The following is a 24609-nucleotide window of genomic DNA, read 5'->3' on the forward strand; positions in this document are numbered from 1 at the left end:
GAAGGGACTCTGTGGTATGATAAAGCAAAAAGAAAAGCAGCGCTGCTCTAAGGGTAGGAGCCTGAGGAAGGAACACGCATGCTCCGAACGCGAGCGCTACGGCCACGCCACCCGCTCTCCTCCACCTGACGTCATCTTCCTAGGAACCTGCTGACGCGCTGTCTGAGGGAACCCCAAGCCATCAGAAACTACGGATTCCACCGCAAGCGGCCGAGGCCGGCCCTGCCACAGCCCAGCTGGTTCGTGATGTGACTCTGCGTTGCCCAGGAGAACCTACCTATGCCTATTTCTTATCACACAAATGTACAATTTGTAATAATAAAGTGTTGTTTTTAACTTCCTACTACCCTTAGAGCAGCGCTGCTTTTCTTTTTGCTTTACAGGGGGACATATGCAGCATCGGACCCATGCTGCATCCACCTAGGTAAGTATGAAACCGAAAAAAAACCTTTACTTCTCTTAACCACTTCAGCCCGGAAGATTTTACCACCTTCCTGACCAGAGCTTTTTTTGCGATTCGGCACTTTAGCCGACAATTGCACGGTAATGCGACATTGTACCCAAACAAATAGAGCTTTCTTTTGGTGGTACTTGATCGCCTCTGTGGTTTTGATTTTTCGCGCTAAAAAAAAAAGTGTGACAATTTTGAAAAAAAAGCAATATTTTTTACTTTTTGCTATAATAATTATCCCCAAAAAATATATAAAAAAAAACAAATTTCTTTCTCAGTTTAGGCTGATATGTATTCTTCTACATATTTTTGGTAAAAAAAAAAAAAATTCGCAGTAAGTGTATATTGATTGGTTTGCGCAAAAGTTATAGCATCTACAAAATAGGGGATAGATTTATGGCATTTTTTTTTATAATTTTTTTTTATTAATAATGGCGGCGATCTGTGATTTTTATCGTGACTGTGACATTATGGCGAACACATCGTACACTTTTGACACTATTTTGGGACCATTGTCATTTATACAGCGATCAGTGCTATAAAAATGCACTGATTACTGTGTAAATTATACTGGCAGGGAAGGGGTTTAGTGTGTCCTAACTGTAGGGGGGATGGACTACCACTGACATGACAGCGATCACTGCTCCCAATGGCAGGGAGCAGTAGCTCCCTGTCATGTCACTAGGCAGAATGGGGAAATGCCTTGTTTACATCTCCCCGTACTACCTCTCCACACTGCAATTGAGGACCGCCGGCAAACATCGAGTTCCCGGGACCCGCGGGCACGCTCCCACAGCAGGCACACAAGCCCCCGATAGGCAGAAAATTTAAAGGGACATACAGGTACGCCCATTTGCCTGCCTGTGCCATTCTGCCGATGTACATCTGTGTGTGGCAGTCAGCAAGCGGTTAAAGACAAACCTTTAGGCCTCATGCACACTGGATGTTTTTTGCAGTAGCGTTTTTTAGCAAAACTATACTCCCACAAAAGCTTATGGCTCAAAAACGCTGATAAACACTGAAGAGCTGTGTTTTTTGGCTTTTATCAAAGTTAGAGCGTTTTTACAACTTAAAACCCACTAGTTCTGGAGTTTTTTTCCAGCCAGAAAACGCCCTGGCATAAAACGCTGATAACCAATAATGGACACATAGGATAACATGCTGAGGAGTTTATTGGCTGCAGAAATAAAGGCCTGAAGCCAAAAACAGCAGCTGTATAAACGTCCAAAAGTGCAGGAGGCCTTATCATTGTTTCTTAGCAAACTACAAGTTCACAAAATCTACAAATAAATGTATAGTACTTACCGCACATTTACAATGCCAATTATTTCCTTTGAAACATACCGCAGAGTAAATGCATTCAAAGCAAAAGTAAGGAGACGAAAGAGAACCTGTGGAGAGAAGGAGATCGTCTTAACACTGGTGCATGCTGCAAACTATATTCATATACAACTACAACTTTTTTTCCAGTCTATTACATCATACATGTCCCAGGAGACTGCAGGAAGGGAGAACTTCAAAACTAGGTACCCAATTTTCTCCCCCAAAAAAATGACATGCCAAATGTGGCAGGGGAAGGGCGGGGGTGGTTAAAGCGGAACTTCCCTTTTTGGGTGGAGCATCACTTTAACTAAGACTCCTTTCACACGGGCGGCCGAGGGGCAGTAAAAAACAGACAGTTGATTTGCGTTTTTTTACCGCACCCTGACCACCCACCTACAAGAAAAATTGATTACACATTGCTGCGGTCGCAATGTTTTGCATCATGGTGCAATGATTTTAACGCAGCATGCCCAGTTTGACAGATGACACCACCTGTCAAACTCTCCCATGTAAGTACATGGGACTGTGCCAGAACTGTAAGTCAAATGTGATTGGCAAAATTGCTGTTCAAAAGTAGAAAAAAACTGGCATCAGGAGAAGGCAGTATCACCTCCCGAAACGGATGCAAACTTCCCCTCCTTTGAAAAGCAATCCACTGCAGATGGTTTTCAGGGGGGATGCATAAACACTGCTGCTATATGAAATGAGCCATAGGGCTCATTCAGACAGGCGCTGAGTCCCTTCCCCATGCAGAGAGGCTGTCTGCTGCGTTTGCCTCCATCTGGAAATCTCATGCAGACAGCCTTTAGAAGTTGATGTACATGCAGAAGCTGCACAATCGCATGTCAAAATTTCCACACATGGCTGGAGCAGGTGTTTGGATCCACTGTGCACACCATTGCGTCTGCAACTCTGCATCCACTTCTATGGGCTGTCTGCACACAACTCTGTGATGGAGCTCTGTATGTAGGACTCGGTGCCCAGCATTTGAATGAGCCCTCAAAGAGAAATTCAACCTCCTTATCAAGGAACTATTTGAAACCAAAATGCTTCTGGACCTTGTTAGCATACACAATGCAATATTGGAAGATGAATAGAATAACACTGATTTCTAAGCAGATTCCATGTGATGGTTCATATATATATTCAGTCTCTGTATTGGCACAGTACCTGCAGAAGCATAGTGTAAGATGCCAGCTTTGTGGTGTCTGTGAGCACATCTTCCTGAGACCCCATTTTCCAGGTGTTGTTCTTGCAGCGAACAGTAGGTATTCAGCAGGTAGTACTTCTATGTTCTAATAGTAGTTCTACGAAACATTACAGTCTCCCGGCTGAGTCTGGCGCCACCATCTTTGTTGTGGGTTGAGCTACATTCATATACATACGTTGCATATCGACCGACCAATTGTATCTTTAAATACTACCAGGACTTTTTTTTTTTCTTAAGTATATACAATCGTCACTCAACGACAACTCCGTAGCGAAGCAAACCGAAAGCCCTCCGGAGAAACTGGCGGAAGTCTGAGCTGTCTCTGATCAAGGGACTGGTCATGTGATCTCCCCTGTCAAAGGAACTGGTCATGTGATCTCCCCTGTCAAAGGAACTGGTCATGTAACACACTTCTTCAGGTTTGCTGCTGCCACCTACTGGCGGTAGAGAATTTTGTCTTATGGCAGCTGATTTGTTTGAACTGTTTGTGCTGAAAAAAAAATCTTTGCAATTACAGCAGTGTTTCTCGTATAATCTTTTTTAGAATCTTTTGTGTACTGAGAACCTTCCAGCTGTGTATTACTATATGTATGGTGAAAATGTAAAATCGCATTTTCATTTCCACATTATAATTACCTCTATCTTATTCCTATATCTGAACAAGTTTGTTACTATGAATTGTTCCAATAAATATCAGCGCAATTCACTAATGAACAAATAACTACAATATAACATACCTCCCAACTTTTTGAGATTGGAATGAGAGACACTTATCAGGAAAAGTATGCAGGGATAGGACACACCCCTTGCCACGCCCCCCTAAAGGAGAATCGTACAAAAAAACAAGATTGGTTAAACCCACAAGTGCTTTTTTTTACCACTACTATTCCTTTATATTGGCTTTTGGAATTTACAAATGCAGAAATTTAGAAATCAGATGAAAGATTTAGCGCTGGAAAACACTTTTTGGTATATAAAAAGTGTATTTTATATACAACTATATATATATATCAGACCAAAATGAGGGACAAATGAGGAAGAATGAGGGACATTGCTCCAAATCAGGGAAAATTGGGAGCTATGATATAATGGTGATGTATATACAGTGAGTTCAACCTGTAAAAATACAAAACGTGCAAAAGTGCAAAGTATGTGCAAAAATGCAAAAGTCAATAATTGCACCTCCACCTGGTTGCTGCTGACACTAAAAAACATGTTCACTTCACATTAATCCAAAATAATTTCCAAAACAGTGCTGCGCTACCAATACTACAATAATAATAATGTGCAACATCAAAAAATCAAAGTTCATGATCCTAAAAATAGTGATAATTTCCAGTAATGAAAAAAGTGTCTTAAATTTCTTCCCCCAAAACTGTGCACTGAGAATCAAAGGGTGCTGGTGCTCTCCTCCACCACTGTGCTCTAGCCACTCACCTTAAGATCTGACCCCTGTTTTACCAGCAGGTCAGATAAAGCAGATCCCCTATGGGGGTGATCAATGAATGGGCCCGGCGTGAAGCTGATAATCCCTCGTGTCACCCTCTTCCTCTTCCTGGCTTCACCGGTCTCAGGTTTCCCTCGGTTGTTTCCAGGAGATCATAGTGATAAAAAAACCAAAACTAGTGGTCTCTGTTTGCAAATAATTTATTTCTCCAATAGATACAACAAATATGGTACTCACAAGTAAAGAAGTTCAGCAGTGCGGGCTACAAACACATGAAAAGACAAGATAATTGCATCACCAACTGAGACTCCTCCTCCTATACACGTTACGTCAAATGGTCGTGACTTCATCAGTAAGGTGAAGTAGTAGTAATCACTATTTTTAGGATCATTTTGTACTTTTTTGTACTTTTGGTAGCGCAGCACTGTTTTGGAAATTACTAGGAATTGTAACGCACACATTTACTTCCTTAACCCTTTCATGACTAAGCCTATTTTTGACATTTGGTGTTTACAAGTTAAAATCCGTATTTTTTGCTAGAAAATTACTTAGAGCCCCAAACATTATATATATATATATATATATATATATATATATATATTTAGCAGAGAATCTAGAGAATAAAATGGCGATTGTTGGAATATTTTATGTCACACGGTATTTGTGCAACGGTGTTTTAAACGCAACTTTTTAGGAAAAGTGACACTTTCATGAATTAAAAAAAAAAAAACAAAACAGTAAAATTAGCCCAATTTTTTTGTATAATGTGAAAGATGATGTTACACCGAGTAAATGGATACCAAACATGTCACACTTTATAATTGCACGCACTCGTGGACAAACTACGGTACCTAAAATTCTCCATAGGCGATGCTTTAAATTTATTTTACGGTTACCAGGTTAGAGTTACAGAGGAGGTCTAGTGCTAGAATTATTGCACTTGCTCTGACGATCGTGGCGATAGCTCACATGTGTGATTTAAACACCGTTTACATATGCGGGCACGACTTCTGTATGCGTTTTCTTTGCTGTCCGAGCTCACGGGGACGAGGGCGCTTTAAAAAATATTTTTTTCTGATTTATTTTATTTAATTTTATATGAATAAATTGTGTTTAAAAAAAAAAAAAATTTTTTTTGATCACTTTTATTGCTGTCACAAGGAATGTAAACATCCCTTGTGACAGTAATAGGTGGTGACAGGCACTCTTTATGGAGAGATCGGGGGTCTAAAAGACCCCCGATCCCCCCGATCCCTCCTTTGCACTTCAAAGTATTCAGATCGCCATTTTCCGCGAGTCTGAATACTGTGTATTTTTTTAAAACCAGCGCCATTGGCAGCCGAGTAAACGGGAAGTGACATCATGACGTTGCTTCCGTGTTTACAATTAGGAGGCTGGAACGAAGCCGCTCACGGCTTCGTTCCAGTCTGTCCCTAGCCGCTGGAGGCGGCGGATTGGTCATCGGGCCTCCCGATGCAACGGGAGGCCCGGTAAGAGCGGCGGGAGGGGGGGCATCCCCTCCCGCTCCTCCGGTATAACAGCCGATCGGCTTTTAGCCACATCGGTTGTTATACCTGGATAGCCGATCGCCGGCTCTTAAAAACAGTACCGGGATAATGCCTGTAGCTGCGGGCATTATCCCGGTATAACCCCAGAAAGCCGAGTACACACATCTGCGTATGCTCGGCGGGAAGGGGTTTTTAAAGTGATTGTAAACCTTTGATTTTTTTTTTATATAAAAATAACAAAACATGCCTGTACTTACCTGTTCTGTGTAAAAGTTTTGCACAGAGCAGCACCGATCCTCTTCTTCTGGGGTCCCCTGTTGGTACTCCTGGCTCCTCCTCTTCATTGGATGCCCCCACAGAAAGCGGCTTTCCATGAGGGGACCTGTGTGGGCTCGCTCCCGAGTCCCGGTGCTGCATCCATTGACACAGACAGCGGGGCCCGCTCTCATGTCACAGCTTTTAATTGACAGCAGCGGCAGCCAATGGCTCCTGCTAGTATCAATCTGTCTAATGAGGAGAGCGGCAGTGACTGGAGTCACTGCGCTTGTGCACATCGCTGGATCGGATCAGACTCATGTAAGAAAAGGGGGGGGGGTCACGGGGAGCTGCAGCATAGTAGGTTTTTCACCTTAAAGCGGAGTTCTACCCAACCTTTCGGGGGAGAGAGGGGAGCGGATATTTGTCTTTGACAGGTATCCTGTCCGCACTTCCGGGAGTCCAGGCCGCGGCTCCCTTCTCCTTCCCTCGCCGCCGAGCCTGTAGAAGAGCCCAGCGGTGCCTCGCGCATACACAGTAGGGACCCAGCGTGAAGCCGTAATGTTGCACTGCTGGGTTCTCTTACTGGCAATGGCGCCAGCAGTACCCGACAGCTGATGGAAACATCAACTGCAGTGCCGACATCACTGGACTCCAGGACATAATGGTGTCCTATTATTAAAAGTCAGCAGCTGCAGTATGTGTAGCTGCTGGCTTTTCATTTTTGCAGGGGTGGGCGGACCTCCACTTTAATGTATAGAATGCATTAGACCCCTTTCACACTGGGGCTCTTTGCAGGCACTACAATGCTAAAAATAGCACCTGCAAAGGGCCCTGAAAGAGCCGCTCCTGTCTCTTCAGTGTGAAAGCCCCAAGCTTTCACACTGGAGCGGTGCGCTGGCAGGACGGTAAAAAAAAAAGTCCTGCTAGCAGCATCTTTGGAGCGGTGAAGGAGCGGTGTGTATACTGCTCCTCCACTACTCCTGCCCATTGAAATCAATAGGCAGCATGGCTATACCACCGGCAAAGCGTTGTTGCAGCAGCACTTTGCGGGTGGTTTTAACCCTTTTTCGGCCGCTAGCGTGAGTATAAAGCGCTTCGCTAGCGGCCGAATACCTCTGCAAATACGATGGCAAAATGCCGCCCCCACCCCAGTGAGAAAGGGGCCTTAAGGTAAAAAACCTTAAGGCTTTACAACCACTTTAAATTATGTGACATGTATTTACAAAGCCTTGTCAGGAGCCAATGCTGTGTCACACATTTCACAGAGCCTGCCTTCTGAAATACAGAGGTGCTCAGTACAGGAATCACTGCCTGCAGTCAGCAAGGTACCGTTGGCATACTTCCCAACCATCTTGGATTTTGTGCTATTGTCCCAGGATTTCAACAAAATGCCAGGGTTCTGTGGATCGGCAACTTGGCTCCACTACTGTACCTGGCAGTGGTCCCCAACACTATGGTTGCCCACTATATGACAGTTGGCATTTCTCTCCACTGGCTGCCTATCATAATAATACACAATCAATCAGAGCTGAAGGAAGCTTTCCCTAGGCTCCTTCCTGACATGGGGTGGAAGGAGGCCATCTCCCTTCTTCCCTATCCAGTCTTTCCTGTATGGTGTATACCCTGGTATAGTTTTTTCCCAGTCATTTGAATAATTGAACCATGTCTTTGTAAACAAGTTCCACGTTGTCCCTAAACATAAGGGTTTTTCATTCAGAAAGCTTGTTGCCTAAATTACAAGTATTGGTGCACAGGATGTGACATTACCGTTATCTACAGCTGCATTTTTAACACCAGAAACATTAACCAAATTAACAACCACGTTGGCCCAGTTCCTAGCAACAAAAACCCTCACATTTGTTTTAACCTGCTGGGGACAGAAATGCCCCTCATCAATTAAATCTGTGCCCCATTTCTCAGTTTAAATGCATGTAAAAAAAAAAAACTCCAGAATGCCATTCCAAGAATCTCAGTGCCCTTGTGTAAGATATGCAGACCATCTCGTTTGTAAAGCTCAATACCAGATAACCTACTAGCATCATGACTAACATAACCAAAACCTTCAGCATTGCACCAATCTTTTAACCAAAATTTGAACTCTGCTATACAAAGTGCTTTCCCTTGTTGCAGTAGGACAGGAAATACCTCTGAAAATGTAAGCATACACCAAAACTGGTTAAGAGCCTGGCCCAAATTCTGTAAGTCCTCCTGTAGAGAACGTACATCATTCTGGGACAAATCATTTGGCCAAAGGTGCACAACATCTACACTACACTCTTGATTAGATTCTTGACAATATTTAAAATGCACCTTTTATCTCTCCTGACAGTAGGATAGGTAAACATCTAACTTCCACATGATTTCCAAAAAAAAAACACCTTACAATTACATTTTTACAATTAAATCACCAAGAAGAAGAGGAGCCTTATCCACAACACTCGCCTGGTTTGAAACATCAGATACAAAAGTTACTTTTGGTAAAAGAAATATCTTTCTCTAGAACCTCATTCCTATGCAGAGAAGAGTTGTCAATCTCCCAAGCAGCTACGTTTGCAACCTTTGTATCTTCTTTAGCACGGAAAGAAAACTATAAGGGTTATGCAGCGTCACACCAAAAGCTACATGTTTATGGTCTAAGTCAAAGAATACCTTTTACACCAATTTCATCACCAACCTGCTACCATCCCAAATCATCGTAATAATAATTAATTTAAAAAAAAACAACAACAAAATCCCACAGGATTTTAAATGTAGCATAGTATAAGTTTAACCACTTGCTGACCGACTCACGCAGATATACTGCGGCAGGTTGACTCTCCTGCGTGAACCAATGTACCTGTATGTCGGTCCGTGCAAGGAGGATAGTGGGTGCACGCACCCGCCGTGTGCCGCAGCAGCATGCCCACATATCCCGCAGACTCGATGTTCACCGGCGACCCGGGATCGCTGTGTACAGAGGCAGAACGGGGAGCTGCCTATGTAAACAAGGCAATTCTCCGTTCTGCCTAATGACATGTCAGAGATCTTCTGTTCCCAGTGATCGGGCACAGTGATCTCTGTCATGTCCCTGCCAGCCCATCCCCCCTACAGTTAGAACATACCCAGGGAACACACTTAACCCCTTGAGTGCCCCCTAGTGTTAACCCCTTCCCTGCCAGTGTCATTTTTACATTGGTCAGTGCATTTTTATAGCACTGATCAATGTAATAATGTCACTGGTCCCCAAAAAGTGTAATTTGGGGTCAGATTTGTCTGCCGCAATGTCGCAGTCCTGCTAAAAATTGCAGATTGCTGCCATTACCAGTAAAGACAATAAAAAAAACAAAAGTCGCTAAGTCTAGGTTCACATCTATGCGAATCTATGATTAGTTTTTTAGGCACATTTTTCAGTGCATTTTGCTTTTTTAAACCAGCATTTTTTATGCGTTTTTGCATGCAGTTTTAATACATTTTGCAGTTTATATATTTTTTTCTCTTTAAACACACTGTAAAACACACTGTATATAGCTGGTTGCTAAGGAGGGGGCCAGGAAGCTGGCTGCCACATCCTTATCAACCAATGAGTCATCAGCTGTCAGCAGGGTTCCCCGCTGAAAGCGAAATGTAAGAAAAAATATCACAATTTGCCGACAAAAAAACCTGTGAAAAAAAGGGTGTGGGGTTCCCCCCCAGGTCCATACCAGGCCCTTCGGGTCTAGTATGGATTCAGAGGGGACCCCCCCCCACAATTAAAAAAAATGGCGTGGGCCCCCACACCAAAATCTATACCAGACCCTTATACAGCTCTGCTTCCCCTCACCCCAAAGCACCAAAAGGCCTCTTCTCGACAAACCCTAGCTGGTGGTTGTCGGGGTCTGCAGGCGGGGGGGTTATCGGAATCTGAAAGCCCCCCTTTAAGAAGGGCCCCCCCATGTGAATAGTGGGTACATTATACCCCTACCCATTGACCAAAAAAGCTGTGAAATGTAATAAAAACACATGAGCCGGTTTTTGACAATTCCTTTATTAATAGCTCTGTCTTCTCTAGCCGTCCTCTCCTTCCCGCCATCTCTTCCCACCGTCTTTTCCTTGAGACACCTCTTCCCGCCATCTCTTCCTGCTGCTGTCTTCTTCCTCGCCGCCGGTTACCTGTTAAAAAATTTTTGAAAGCCGCTCTTGTTCTGTTGATGTCTTGTTGTTGCCCGCTCTCTGCCTACTCTTATATAACAATGGGGCATGACCATCCGATGACATCACCCGGAGAGCCCGCCCCTTGCCCCTTGTCACACCCACCCCTCCATTTTGAGGGCATGCAGCCTGGTATGGTTTAGGAGGGGGGCGTATTATAATAGAAAGTAAAATTTTTTTTTTTTTTTTTTTATTGTTGGTCTTTTTTTGTTTATAGCGCAAAAAATAAAAACTGCAGAGGTGATACCACCAAAAGAAAGCTTTATTTGTGGGTAAAAATAAAACATTTGTTTGGGTACAGCGTTGCATGACTGCGCAATTGGCAGTTAAAGCAGCGCAGTGCCGTATCACAAAAAATGACCTAGTCATTAAGGGGGCAAATCCTTCCGGTGCTACCATCCTAAATCAATACAATAAAAAAAATATGTAAATATATTAAGAAAAAAAAAAAAAAAAACAGTAAAACCCCATAGAATTTTAAATGTTGCACATAGAAATCATGTCTAAATGTACAATCATGAATGATCATATCAGTACTGATAATGGAGCCACACATTTGCACTTTTTTTTAACTCTTCAGGAAGAAAAAGTATTTTGATACACAGTATATCTCCAAATGACACAATCTATTTATATATTTAAAAAAAAAAAAAAAAATTATATATATATATATATATATATATATATATATATATATATATATATATATATATATATATATATATATATATATATATATATATATATATATATATCAAATTAAATTAAATGCATAACAAAACACCCCAAAGGGAGAAAAGCAGGGGTATAAAGAGACACTTTACTTTTGTTAAAAAAAACAATCAAACCCCTTCTGGGTGATTTATGTACATTGCAGGGATTTTAACAAACTTTGTTGCAGATTCTTCTTACCTGTTTCTGCTCTAAACAAAAAGCTGTTTGTTTCACTATATCCTTTCAATAATGACTCTGAATGGAAGCGACTTCTTTGATTGAATCAGCTGGTGCACACGTCATGTTCTAATTTATTACTTCAATACTGGATGCTTTTACTCCCTTCCTGCCCAGGCCAATTTTTAGCTTTCAATATTGTTGCACTTTGAATGACAATTGCGTGGTCATGCAACACTATACCCATATGAAATTTTTTTTTTTTGTCTCCTTTTTGTGACTGATATAGTCCAGTATTAAAGGATACTGGGGGTTCTCCGGTTATTTCTATTAGCTTCTGTTATAAAATTTTGCATATAAATAATCTTTCTTCATAAATTTAAACCATTATTCAGTCTGTAGGAAAGGTATAGAGTCCAGAAACTATATATCTGAAAATCGATTAATAATGATGCACTGATGGCCTGAAAACACCAGGACAATACAAATATCCCCAAAATGACCCTTTTTTGGAAAGTAGAAAGTCAAATTTTTTGTCCCTTTTTTTGGAAAATTAAGAAATTAAAAAAGTGTAGTACAGCATTATAATATAACAGGTGTGGTGGTGACCAGAGACTGGTGACAGTATGTAAAAAAAAAAAGTTAACAACTTTTTCAATAATCTTCTTTTTTATTAATTTTTTTTATGCTGTGACCAGAGCAATACAGTGTTTCCATAGTAACACTGCACTACTCTGGGGAAGTGATCAGGATTTTTTTTTTTTTTTTTACACATTATGATTGTTTATACCAGTGTTTGGTCACATCTAACCACATGGTACAGATGGGCTGTGATTAGCACTGTCTGTACCATGTGATCACTGTGACCAATCACACCTAGCAACACAATTGTGCACAAAGCAGCTGATCAGTCATTGGCTGGGTCAGGCTCAGGGACCAGTAGCTATAGCAGTAGGGGGACTCCCTTTCGGCATTTAAGAGTGCTTGTAGAGTGTCTCACCAAAACAGAGGATGCATATAATTTGACTCCTGTCATAGTGCAGATTTCAGAGAAAATCAGTGAGTCAATCACACAAACAGGAAATTACATTTCTGTGGGCATTATGTACACCAACAGCCAACCATTAAACTACAACTATTATGTGGGGGAAAACTACTCCATTGGGGGGTTCTTCCATCTACCCTGCTTGTGTGGATGAAGGAATGTTTTAATTTTTTTCTGATATTCAACTTAGCTGCAATATTTCTGCAATATTGCCACTCTCTGTGGTTTTGGACCTCGTTTTGGACCTGAGTCCACCGTTTCGGTGGACTCAGTCGGCACAGCCAAGTCCTCTTTATTCTGTTTCCTAATGCTGTATCTGTGTCTAAGTGCTGGCTGCAGAATGTAGGAGCAGTGCCTCTAAAGCTATGCCAAGCTGATGTTCATCATAAAAATGTATACCTATGTCACATTGGTTCCCAAGCCTTGCCCACACTTAAGCCTTCTTACCACAAAACCCACAATGTTTCCCTTTGGCACAGCCTGGAAAATCATTATTTTTCTGTTAAGCTCATAGGGAGGGCCTCAATGCCAAATAGGGTGAGCCCTTTTGTATATTTGCTATGATGGGTTCACCGTGATCCAACTGGTAGTGTATACAGGTAGCGCAGGAGTGAAGAGTCGCACGAGTGTAGGTCAAACGTGCTTGCTGTTGGGCTGCTGATCCAGTAGTTCGCCAGATGGCAGGGGAACTCCGTGGGCAGGAACAGGCTGGTACTTAGCTGAAGAGCAGGTCCCAAAGGTATCTGGACAGGTGCTAGCAACTTGGTAGCTCTGGAGGGGCTGGAACATAAGCAGAGTCAAACAACCCGGGTTATACACAAAACGATTAGATCAAGTACAGATGCGGAGGCAAGAGAATGGTCAAAGGACAAGCCGGATCAATACTTCAAGATCAGATACAGGTAACAGGAAACAGTATACTCACAGAACGCTGTAGATAAGAGAGCACTGATCCTAGGTGCTGATCCAGCTTAAATAGCCCATTTGCCACCCTTATCTATCACAGAATGTGCCGCGCGCATGCGCATATGCGTACGCATGTTCACATTTCCGCACATGCACATATGCGTTTGCACGCGCTAACGCTCCTCTTCTTCCAGGCATTCGGGGAACAGGGATTCTTCTGCTGCTATTATTCTGTCTTCTGACAGAGCCTTCCTGACAAAGAGACATTAACCACTACTCTCTGAATTCTGTCTTTAAGGCTCAATTCACATCTATGCATGTTGCTTTTGAGCATTTCTGCAGTGTTTTTTGTGGTGCTTGCCGTGTTTTTGAGAAGCGTTTTTACTGCGTTTTTGCGGCGTTTCGCGGTTTTTTTGACAGTTTTTTTTTAGCCTGTATACAGGCTAAAAAAAAAAAAAAAAAAACGCAAAACGCATCAAAACCACCGCAAAAACGCTGTAAAAACGCTGTAAAAACGCTGTACTTGCCTTTTTGATGCTGGTCCATTGAATTCTATTACATGCAAAACGCTGCATTTTGCTTGAAAAAAAAAGTCCCTGACCCTTTGCAAAAACGCAGAGGTACAAAAATGCATTGATGTGAACATGTTCCATAGGAACCCATGTTAAAAAATTCCCATGCATTTCTGCAAAATGCAAAAATCATCAAAAAACGCGTTAGTGTGAATGGAGCCTTAGCCAGTTTTCTATCCATTTACAAATTGATCTTTCCAAGCCTGTAGACTTTACTTTACACATTAGTCGTGTGTGCGAAACGGTGTCAAATGCTTTTGCAAAATCCAGGTATACCACGTCCACAGCCACCCCGCTATCCAAGGTTTTACTTACCTCCTCATAAAATAAAGTTTGTTTGACTTCTGTCTTTCATTAACCCATGCTGTCTGTTGCTTAAAATATTTTTTTCCAGCAAGAACTCATCTATGTGGTCTTTTATTAAACTCTGCAGTATCTTCCCGACTATAGAAGTTATATAGTTACTTGGTAAAGACTTTGATCCCTTTTTAAATATACAGTAGATACCACAGTGGCCCTACACCAATCGGATGGTACCATTCCAGTCATTACGGAGTCCCTAAATATTAGAAACAATGGCCTTGAAATGACAGAGCTCAATTCTTTTAGGTTCCGTGGGTGGATGCCATCTGGTCCAGGTGCTTTATCCACCTTTATTCTGTCTAAATATTTCTGGACCATATCACTTTTGAGCCATTGTGGATCATTTGGAGCTGTGTTACTACCACCCCCATTATGGATATGAGCTCCCCTGTTTTCCTTTGTATACACAGAGCTGAAGAAAGTATTTAATAAATTTGCCTACTCTTTGTCCCCAGTCACCCAATCTAGATTATTTTGTAAAGGCCCTACATGCTCAGACCTGACCTTTTCACTATTAACTAGTTACGGACCGCCCGCCGCAGTTGCACTGCGGCAAGTTGGCTCCCCTGCGTGAATCGCCATCATTGTACATCGGGTGCGTACACAGCGATTTATTCACGAGCGGCGGAGCCAACGAGCGGGTCCGGCGGACTCAATGTCTGCCAGGCACCTGCGATCACTCCAGAGACAGGCAGAACTGGGATCTGTCAGTGTAAACAAACAGACCCCCGTTCTGTCGGGGAGGAGAGAGAGATTGCCTGTTCCTAGTGATTAGGAACAACGCTCTCTCTCCTCCTCCAGTCAGCCCAGCCCCCATACAGTTAGCAACACCTCCCAGGGAACGCGCTTAGCCCCTTGATTGCCCCCTAGTGTTAACCCCTTCCCTGCCAGTGACATTTATACAGTAATCAGTGGCTATTTTTAGTTTGGATCACTGTCAATGGTCCCAAAAAGTGTCAAAAGAGTCCGATCTGTCCGCCGCAATGTCACAGTCCCGCTAAAAAAAAATTGCAGATCAGTGCCACTACTAGTAAAAAAAAAATAATAAAAATGCCATAAATATATCCCCTATTTTGTAGATGCTATAACTTTTGCGCAAACCAATCAACATACGCTTATTGCAATTTTTTTTACCAAAAATATGTACAAGAATACATATTGGCCTAAACTGATGAAGAAATTTGTTTGTTTACATTTCTTTGGGGATATTTATTATAGCAAAAATTCTAAAATATTGGGTTTTTTTTTTTCAAATTTCTCGCTCTTTTTTTGCTTATAGCGCAAAAAATAAAAACCACAGAGGTGATCAAACACCACCAAAAGAAAGCTCTATTTGTGGGCACAACTACGCAATTATCAGTTAAAGCGACACAGTGCCGTATCGCAAAACATGAAGTGGTCATTAAGGGGGCAAATCTTCCGGTCCTTAAGTGGTTAATATATTTGAAGACTTTTGGGGGGTTTGCCCTATTATCTTTTGCAATATGTCATTCGTTTTTAATTTTTGCGTCCTTGATTTCCTTTTTACATATTCTGTTATATTCTTTGTAACATTTAAACAATGATCGCGTTCCTTTTTTTCATTTATTTTTTTAAAATTATTTATTATTATTATTACTTTTTTTTATTATTTATAGCCATTTTAACTTTGGCCGTGAGCCACATAGGTTTTATTTTTAGCCTTTTAACCACTTCAGCCCCGGAAGGATTTACCCCCTTTCTGACCAGAGCACTTTTTGCGATACGGCACTGCACAGATTTAACAGGCAATTGCGCGGTCGTGCGACGTTGCACTCAATCAAAATTGACGTCCTTTTTTTTCCTACAAATAGAGCTTTCTTTTGGTGGTTTTTGATCACCTCTGCGTTTTTTATTTTTTGCGCTATAAACAAAAAAATAGCGAAAATTGTGAAAAAAAAGCATTAGTTTTTACTTTTTGCTATAATAAATATCCCCAAAAAAAATATAAAAAAAAACATTTTTTTTCCTCAGTTTAGGCCAATACGTATTCTTTTACATATTTTTGGTAAAAAAAAAAAAAAAAAATATAGCAATAAGCGTTTATTGATTGGTTTGCGCAAAAGTTATAGCGTCTACAAAATAGGGGATAGTTTTATGGCACTTTTATTGATAATTTTTTTTTTACTAGTAATGGCGGCGATCAGCGATTTTTATTGTGACCTCGACATTATGGCGGACACATCGGACACTTTTCGCGCGATTTTGGGACCATTCACATTTATACAGCGATCGGTGCAATTAAAAATGCATTGATTACTGTGTAAATGTGACTGGCAAGTGAAGGGGTTAACCACTAGGTGGCGCTGTAGGGGTGAAGTGTGTCCTAGGGAGTGATTCTAACTGTGGGGGGGATGGGCTGTGTGTGACACATCACTGATCACCGATCCCGATTACAGGGAGCTGTGATCAGTGACAGTGTCATTAGGCAGAACGGGGAGATGCTTGTTTACATTAGCATCTCCCCATTCTTCCTCAACATGAGACAATCGCGGGTATTCCCACGGACATCGGGTCCACGGGACCTGCGATCACGATCACGGAGCTCCCAGCAGGCGCGCACCCGCAAGCCGCCTCTTAAAGGGCAACGTACAGGTACATTAATCTGCCTGTACATGCCCTTCTGCCGCAGTATATCTGCGTGAGGTGGTCGGGAAGCGGTTAAATGTATTGCCCATGGGAATATACTTTGCAGTGAGTTTGCATACAGTCTTTTTGAAGAATTCCCATTTCAGTTATGTGTCCATTGATGCCAATATTCCCTCCCAGTCTAAGTCCTGGAGAGCAGCCCTCATCCTTGGAAAATTTGCTCACTTAAAGTTAAGTGTTTTTATCTTACCCGTATGTGTTTGTTGCTTACAGCTAAATTTAAACGAAATCATGTTATGGTCGCTGCTACCCAGATGTTCTTTTATACAAATATTGGTAATAAGCTCTGCATGGTTTGAGCTTACCAGGTCCAGCAGAGCATCATTCCTAGTCGGGGCCTCAATAAACTGGACCATAAAATTGTCTTGTAATAGGTTTATAAATGTTTGTCCTTTAACTGTCCCAGCAGTGCCATTACTCCAGTCAATATCCGGGAAGTTAAAATCCCCCATTATTATCACTGTCCCAGCCCTTGCAGCCCTATCCATCTGTGCAAGGAGCTTAGTTTCTACCTCCTCACTAACACTGAGAGGTCTATAACAGACTCCAGTGACAACCTTTGTAGTACTCACACCCATGTACAGTTCCACCCATAATGCTTCAGACTCATCACACTCTCCATCAACTAGGTCCTCTTTCACACTTTCTTTGAGATCACTTCTCACATAGAGACAAACACCACCACCCCTCCATTTTACCCTGTCTTTCCGAAAGAGAGCATATCCAGGAATATGAATAGCCCAATCATGAGAAGAATGAAGCCAAGATTCAGCAATACCAATTAGATCATAGTTCTCCTCGTGCACCAGAGTTTCCAACTCACCTATTTTGCTTGGCAGACGTCTGACATTGGTGAACTAACACTTTAATTCATTGTTACATTTTGCAAACGTATGTTGCCTATTTTTTTTTTTTTTTTTAGTACAAATAGTACTATTTCCAATGGTTGTTTGTAGCTTAGGAACCTCAATATCATCTGCCATAGCCCTCCCCCCATCTTTCCCTATTCCACCCACCAATAGGGGCTGACCCCTGTCTAACCTATCTGCCCCATTATAATCAAATTCATCCTTCCTCCCACAATTCTAGTTTAAATATTCCTCCAGCCTTCCCATAAACCTCTCGCCCAGCACAGTAGACCCCCTTCCATTTAGGTGCAAACCATCTTTAGCATATAGGTAGGTAAAAGTATCACTATCAATTTGTGTATAGATATATGATTTTCCTATAATTGATTCTTGCCCTGGAAATGTGTTGCTTAGAAGGCCACTGGCATCTTTCATAAGCAGTGGGTGGTTACACCAGCATATTTACTTGTTTGTTTGTTTTTTAAATACATTACTTCAGTTGCTTTCTGGTTTGTGACCTAGGCTAAAATGACGACATACATCTCAAGAGTCTTTATGGGCTTTCTTGTTAATTTTATGCTAAGAAGACCCTCTTGTCTGCATGTTTGAGCTAAGGGCTGAAAAATTCCAGAAAGTAAATGCTACATGAATCATCTACCCTTATATCTACCCTTACTCAAGATGGCCATGGCTAGAAATACTAAGGGGATGTTTTTCAAAGCGAATCTCAAAAATGTAAAGCACGAAGTCATGAATAGATGGGTGAGTTTGCTTTGAATACTAACATTTCATGAAATAGCATTTTCAGTTGGTGGTGCTCTGATTCAGTTTAGTTCCACTTTATTTTTTTAAGGCATTTACTGGACTACTTAGAAACTTTCATATGTCCGAAAATTTGGTAATGGCACAACACATTCACAGAACATTTTCGACAAATAAATCCGGTGACCAACTGTGGCATTTTGGCTGGGCACCTACACCCTGTTACAAGGCAGAGCATCAGATCCAATGTAAATATTTCATTTTAGCTCTGCTTAGGTTTTGTGAACTGCTGGTATTCAGTTGCAGAGTGCAGAGTAAGTTCCTTGACCATGTGTGATGCTGTAACTAGCAAGTCACACCATTCATCAGCATTACCTGATAAGCACTAAAACTCTGCTATCAGTGGGTACCTGTATGGTCCATCTGAATTGTTCTGTTACTTGTGACAGGTTTACTTTATGATGTCAGCACTTAGCGACATGCCTTCTCACAGTCTTTTGACTCTGCTTTGTGAGTGTTTACTGTTTACTGATTTCCTCTACTTTCCAGTGGTTCTTTTACAGTGAATTGTGAACAAAAGACTATTACGTATACATGGGCTCAACAAGAAATGTATTTTAAAATATTGTGAGCCATAAAGTCAACATGTTTAGCCTTTATTGAAAAATAGTTAGTAGTGTAGCACTAACTCTCGGTGGAGCTGCTGGTTTAAAGTGGGCTGTTACCTTCACTCTCGATACCTCTGTTATCCTTGATACCTGCTGTCATGCTTGTGTCAGGAAAGGAAATTTAAACAGCACAAAACAGCACAAATGTAGCACTAAAGAACCACACTTGAGTTTTTATTTGTGCTGATTGTAGGGGGGGCAAAGTAAGTGGTGTGTGAAAAAAAAAAAAACTGTTATAACTTAAAAACCAAAAAAAAACAGCACAAATAAAACTTTTAGCAGCACAAACATAGCACTAACCAACGAGACCAGTTTCGTGTCATTTGGGTGTTGTAGGGGGGCTGAGTGACCTTTGGTGACCTTTAATAAATCATTAATAACGCAAAAACGATAAAAGATAGAAAGGAAATTTAAACAGCATAAATGTAGCAATAAAGAAACACACTTTTTTTTATTTGTGCTGATTGTAGGGGGGGCAAAGTGAGTGGGGTTTAAAAAAAAAAACTGTTATAACTTAAAAACGATAACAGCACAAATAAAAATTTTAGCAGCACAAACCAGCACAAACGTAGCACTAACCAACGAGACCAGTTTCGTGGCATTTGGGTGTTGTAGGGGGACTGAGTGACCTTTAGTGACCTTTAATCATTAATAACGCAAAAACGATAAAAGATAGAATGGAAATTTAAACAGCACAAAACAGCACAAACGTAGCACTAACCAACAAGACCAGTTTTGTGCCATTTGGCTGTTGTAGGAGGGCTAGGTGATGTCATAGTCTGTAAAAAACAATTGCTAATATCTTAAAAATAAAAGCAGCACAAATATAAATTTATACGGCACAAAACAGCACAAACGTAGCACTAAAGAAACACACTTGAGTTTTTATTTGTGCTGATTGTAGGGGGGCCAGCTTCGCTGAGCTGTCTGCAGTAATCCATGCATTCGGTTGGACGCACTGGAAGATTGAGAACATCATAAACTGGCCTTCTAAGGTAATGAAAGATTTGCTTCCTATTCCAGGGAAGATTACCACACATATGGGACTAGTCCTGTTGATGGTGGCTAAGGATAGTTAATCTTATCAACTTCCAGGCATACCAATCATCAAAGTCTATTCACTTTCTTGGTATTCACCTCAGTGCCCTCCTAGCTCAAGGTCAATGACATAGGCCAATGGAGGACAAAGTGTCTAATATCAGTGCTACAGTGATTCCCAATTAGGGAAGTCGTTTGGGCAATACAGCCTAGGAGGCCTCAGTTATGTTCCAAACAGATGGCAATAGGTAATCTCCTATCATCATGGCAAGAGGTATCTCCCACTCAGGTTTGCCAACAGTAAAACCTGTCTCATCTCATCACTCTGTGTTCTGGCTTCCCAGAGATAAGGGTAAGATAGGGTAAAATACGAAGCCTTGGATATCAGGGGTGAGTCCCTAGACCAACAAGCGGTTCAATGAATCTCAACTTGGCAGTAAACTCAATGGTCAGGAAGGGCAGTTATTCCTGCAAGAGGAGCTTTCCAGAAGTGGAAGCAGTGGATCTACTAACATCCAGCTGGGTCGGCAGGTTAGCCTATATAGCTGCCAGACTCGGTGATCTCCAAGCTCCTCATCAGGATCATAGTACATAGTTAGGCAGGTTGAGAAAAGACACAAGTCCATCTAGTTCAACCAAGATCCGTAGTCATACAGCTGGGATAAGGGCAATAATGATCCGGTGGCCTTACAGGCCATGGTGTCCTCAAAGTACAGTCTTTGGCCCAAGAACCTCCTATTCTATTCTTTCTGAGATCTCAGACCTTACACAGCGGAGCCAAGTGTATCCAAATTCAGTCATGTTGGATCTAGCAACTGGGAGACCGAGTTAGGAAGGCTCATCGAGGGGTCTCACCACTATTTGAAACCTTGAGGAAACCAGGGGAACCTGCGGCAAACTCCAGGTATACTAGAACGTGCGAAATCTCACCGGATTTAACGATAGAATCCTCTGCTCCCAGCTGCAAAGATTAAGATATCTGCAAGTAATATAAGATAAGAGATTGAGCAGTAGTCAAGTCTTGGTCAGGTCCTCAATTCCTGAGATCCAGTGACCGCCGCACATCTGGGGGAACCAATTCCGAAAGGCCTGTACAGATCTTTCTTTCCCCGTAGAACTTGCAGTACAACTAGTGTTTGTCCCACTCCTCCATTCTTCTGAACAAGACTACCTCAATAGGTTCAGTGACACTAAAGCAGTATTTCTTGAGGATATTACATCTGGTTGAATTATTTCAGAGATCCAAGCGTCAAGCGGTAAACGACTTCATTGCTACCGTAATCAAACAAAATAGCTCTGGTTTCTTCCTCTCCAGCACCAGACAAGGGTTTGCATCCTTGCTTCTGGGTCAAGACATCACCCTTCTGGCATGTCCAAACTGAAATGTCTGCATTAGCACAAGCTGGAGTAATGGACTCTATGTGGAAGAAAAACATGGAAGTGGCCCTTCTCTAGAAGGTCAGACAGTGGCCTTTTCAGGCCTGGCAGTATCAGAAGAAGACTTTTCACTGTCCACTAGGGCAATGGCATTATCTCGGGTCAGAGTAGCCTGGGGCTTACAGGACAAAGATAAATTCATCAATCTAGTGCAAGGCTCACTTTATCAGATGAGTGGCGTGCTCATGGGCAAAATTCAGAGGTGCAGAATTTTACAGGATGCCAACCAGGTTCATATACTACAAACAATTTTTTTGCCTATTGCAAAGTCAATTAAGCAACATTGGAAGCAGGGGAGTTGACTTCAGTTCTGTTGATTCAAACGCTTCAGCATGGCCCTCCCTTATAGGTTCTGTTGGCGTGCTACATCCCATTCGTGTATGCTGTCATGCTTGTGTCAGGAAAAGGGAAAATTGTATACTTACCTGACGGTAATTTTACTTTCCTGATGCAAAGCATGACAGCAGACAGGTCCCTCCCTTGTGGGTTTCGCATTTGAGTATAGTTACGAGAATGCCGCCTGGGGGGAGGTGACTCATTTTATATATACCCTGTTTCCCCGAAAATAAGACCTAGCGTGATTGTTGGTGATGGCTGCAATATAAGCCCTACCCCCCAAATAAGCCCTAGTTAAAGTCCTTGTAGGTCTTATTTTCAGGGTAGGGCTTATTTGGGGGGTAGGGCTTATATTGCAGCCATCACTGCCAATCATGCTAGGTCTTATTTTAGGGGAAACAGGGTAGTAAAACCAGTCCTGATTGGGCGAGGGCGGAGCCTATCCCATTCGTGCATGCTGTCATACTTTGCATCAGGAAAGGAAAATTACCATCAGGTAAGTATACAATTTTCTGTTTTCTATCTTTTATCATTTTTGCATTATTAATGATTTATTAAATGTCACCAAAGGTCACTCAGCCCCCCCCTACAACACCCAAATGACACAAAACTGGTCTCGTTAGTTAGTGCTACGTTTGTGCTGTTTTGTACTGCTAAAACTTTTATTTGTGCGGTTATGGTTTTTTAGTAGGGCTATTACTGATTAAAATTTTCGTGTTCAATTAATCGTTTTTTTTTTTAATCGATTAATCAACTAATTTTGATTAATTATAACGCACATACAGATCCAACTACTTTCAGCTGATTTAGCACCGTTGTTATGGCAATGGCCGAAGCTGGACATAGCGGGGCATGGCTAGGACGTCACACGTCATAAACTCAGCCTCACCGTGCCCATAATCTCAGCCTTATCGTGCCCATAATCGCAGCCTCACTGTGCCCATAATCGCAGCCTTACCATGCCCATAATGCAGTCTCACCGTGCCCATAATCTCAGACTTACCGTGCCCATAATAGCAGCCTCACCGTTCCCATAATGCAGTCTCATCTTGCCCATAATGCTGTCTCACTGTGCCCATAATTACAGCCTCACCGTGCCCATAATGCAGTCTCACTGTGCCTATAATCGCAGCCTCACTGTAGTCAGTGCATGTGCCTGGATTACACAGTCTGCGGGCATCTCCCGCTGTGTGTCTTGGAGCTGAGTGTGTAAACTTTGGCCGCGCTGTGAGAAAAGTCCCGCCCTCCTAGATCAGCTCGTGTGATAGACAGAACACTGCGTCTATCATACGAGCTGATCTAGGAGGAGGGCGGGACTTTTCTCACAGCACGGCCAAAGTCTCAGCTCCGAGACACAGCGGGAGATGCCCGCAGACTGTGTATGACATATAGTGGAGGAGGAGGAGGGAGTGGAGCGCTGCGCTGCAGCCACAGCTTGGTCCAAAGCGGCCCCAGGGCAGGCAGCCTGCCGATTCTAAAAAATTTTGATCGATCAAAAAAATTAACGAATAATTAATCTTTAATTTCCACAGCCCTATTTTTTAGTTATAATAGCTTGTTTTTATCTTTGTACTTTTTTGTGTCATAAAAATAAAAATTTGTGCTGCTTTAATTTTTAAGATAATAGCAATTTGTTTTTTCCAGACGATGACATGACCAGCAGAACTGGCAGATGAGCTGGCACTGAGCTTGGCTGGTGGCAGACTGTGGGTAAGCAGCTGGAAGCAGGAGACAAATGAGACCTTGCTGGACTGAAGAGCTGTAGCAGGCTGGATGAGCAGGATGCAGGGTCAGATGAGCCGGGTCCATAATGGTCGGGCAGATCGGGCATAGACGGCAGACAACAGGATATTTGGGTCACAAGCCAAGTCAGCAACAAGAGGTAGATCAAGCAAGAACAGAAGGCAGAAGCAGAATCCAGAGACAAGCCAAGGTCAGTGCAGGTAGCAGTCAAACGGAGGTCAGGAGCAAGCTGGGTTAGGATCAGAGGTCAAACACATGAATCAGGAATGAACACACAGAAGCTGCTAGAGCTACATGATTTTGGCTAAAATGAGAATCACGTTTTTTTGCTTTGAATAGTTAGAAAAGTTCACGATTCTCTCATGATTCTCGCGGTGTAACATCTTTCACATTATACAAAAAAATTGGGCTAACTTTACTGTTTAGTTTTTTTTTTAATTCATTAAAGTGTTTTTTTTTTTTTTTTTTAAAGCGTTTGAAAGACTGCTGCGCAAATACGGTGTTACATAAAATATTGCAACAATTGGGTGTTCTAAGTAATTTTCTAGCAGAAAATAACGATTTTTACTTGTAATCAACAAATGTCAGAAAAGGTTTGGTTTTTAAATGGTTAAACTTCCTTAACACACTGGAGTTCTTTCCTTTGATAAAAGAATGAAAAGATACTTTGTTTCTACTTATTCACCTGTTGTGATTAAACTTGGCAGGCTGCCTGGATTTTTTTTTCCCAACTGTAAGAATTCTCTGCACTTGTTAGAAAGAATCGTGACATGCTGTTTTGAAGATCAGGAAGAGTAAAAGATCGCGATTTTGATTCTTAACGATTAATTGTGCAGCTCTAGAAGCTGCACACAGCCTGTTTAAATAGTCTGTCTGGCGCCAGCATTGGTGACAAGCTCGCGCTCATCTGCCCGGCCAGTTGCCAGTCTGCGCATTGGGCATATGTATGCACAGGGAGACATTATTTTT

General features: G+C 42.0%; 1 protein-coding gene across 1 annotated transcript in view; it reads right to left on the minus strand.

Annotated features, from left to right (window-relative positions):
* RFT1 (RFT1 glycolipid translocator homolog) overlaps nucleotides 1–3342 on the minus strand; it is a 66831-nt gene extending 63489 nt beyond the window's left edge. The window contains exons 1-2 of the mRNA XM_073592510.1: nucleotides 2945–3342; nucleotides 1757–1842 (exon numbers count right to left, since the gene is read on the minus strand). Coding sequence (XP_073448611.1) covers nucleotides 1757–1842; nucleotides 2945–3010 — 152 coding nt within the window. The 5' untranslated portion in view covers nucleotides 3011–3342. The remainder of the gene's footprint in view (nucleotides 1–1756; nucleotides 1843–2944) is intronic.
* Nucleotides 3343–24609: the final 21267 nt, after the last annotated feature.

This window comes from Aquarana catesbeiana, linkage group LG07, assembly GCF_042186555.1.
Source record: "Aquarana catesbeiana isolate 2022-GZ linkage group LG07, ASM4218655v1, whole genome shotgun sequence".
Taxonomy (NCBI): domain Eukaryota; kingdom Metazoa; phylum Chordata; class Amphibia; order Anura; family Ranidae; genus Aquarana; species Aquarana catesbeiana.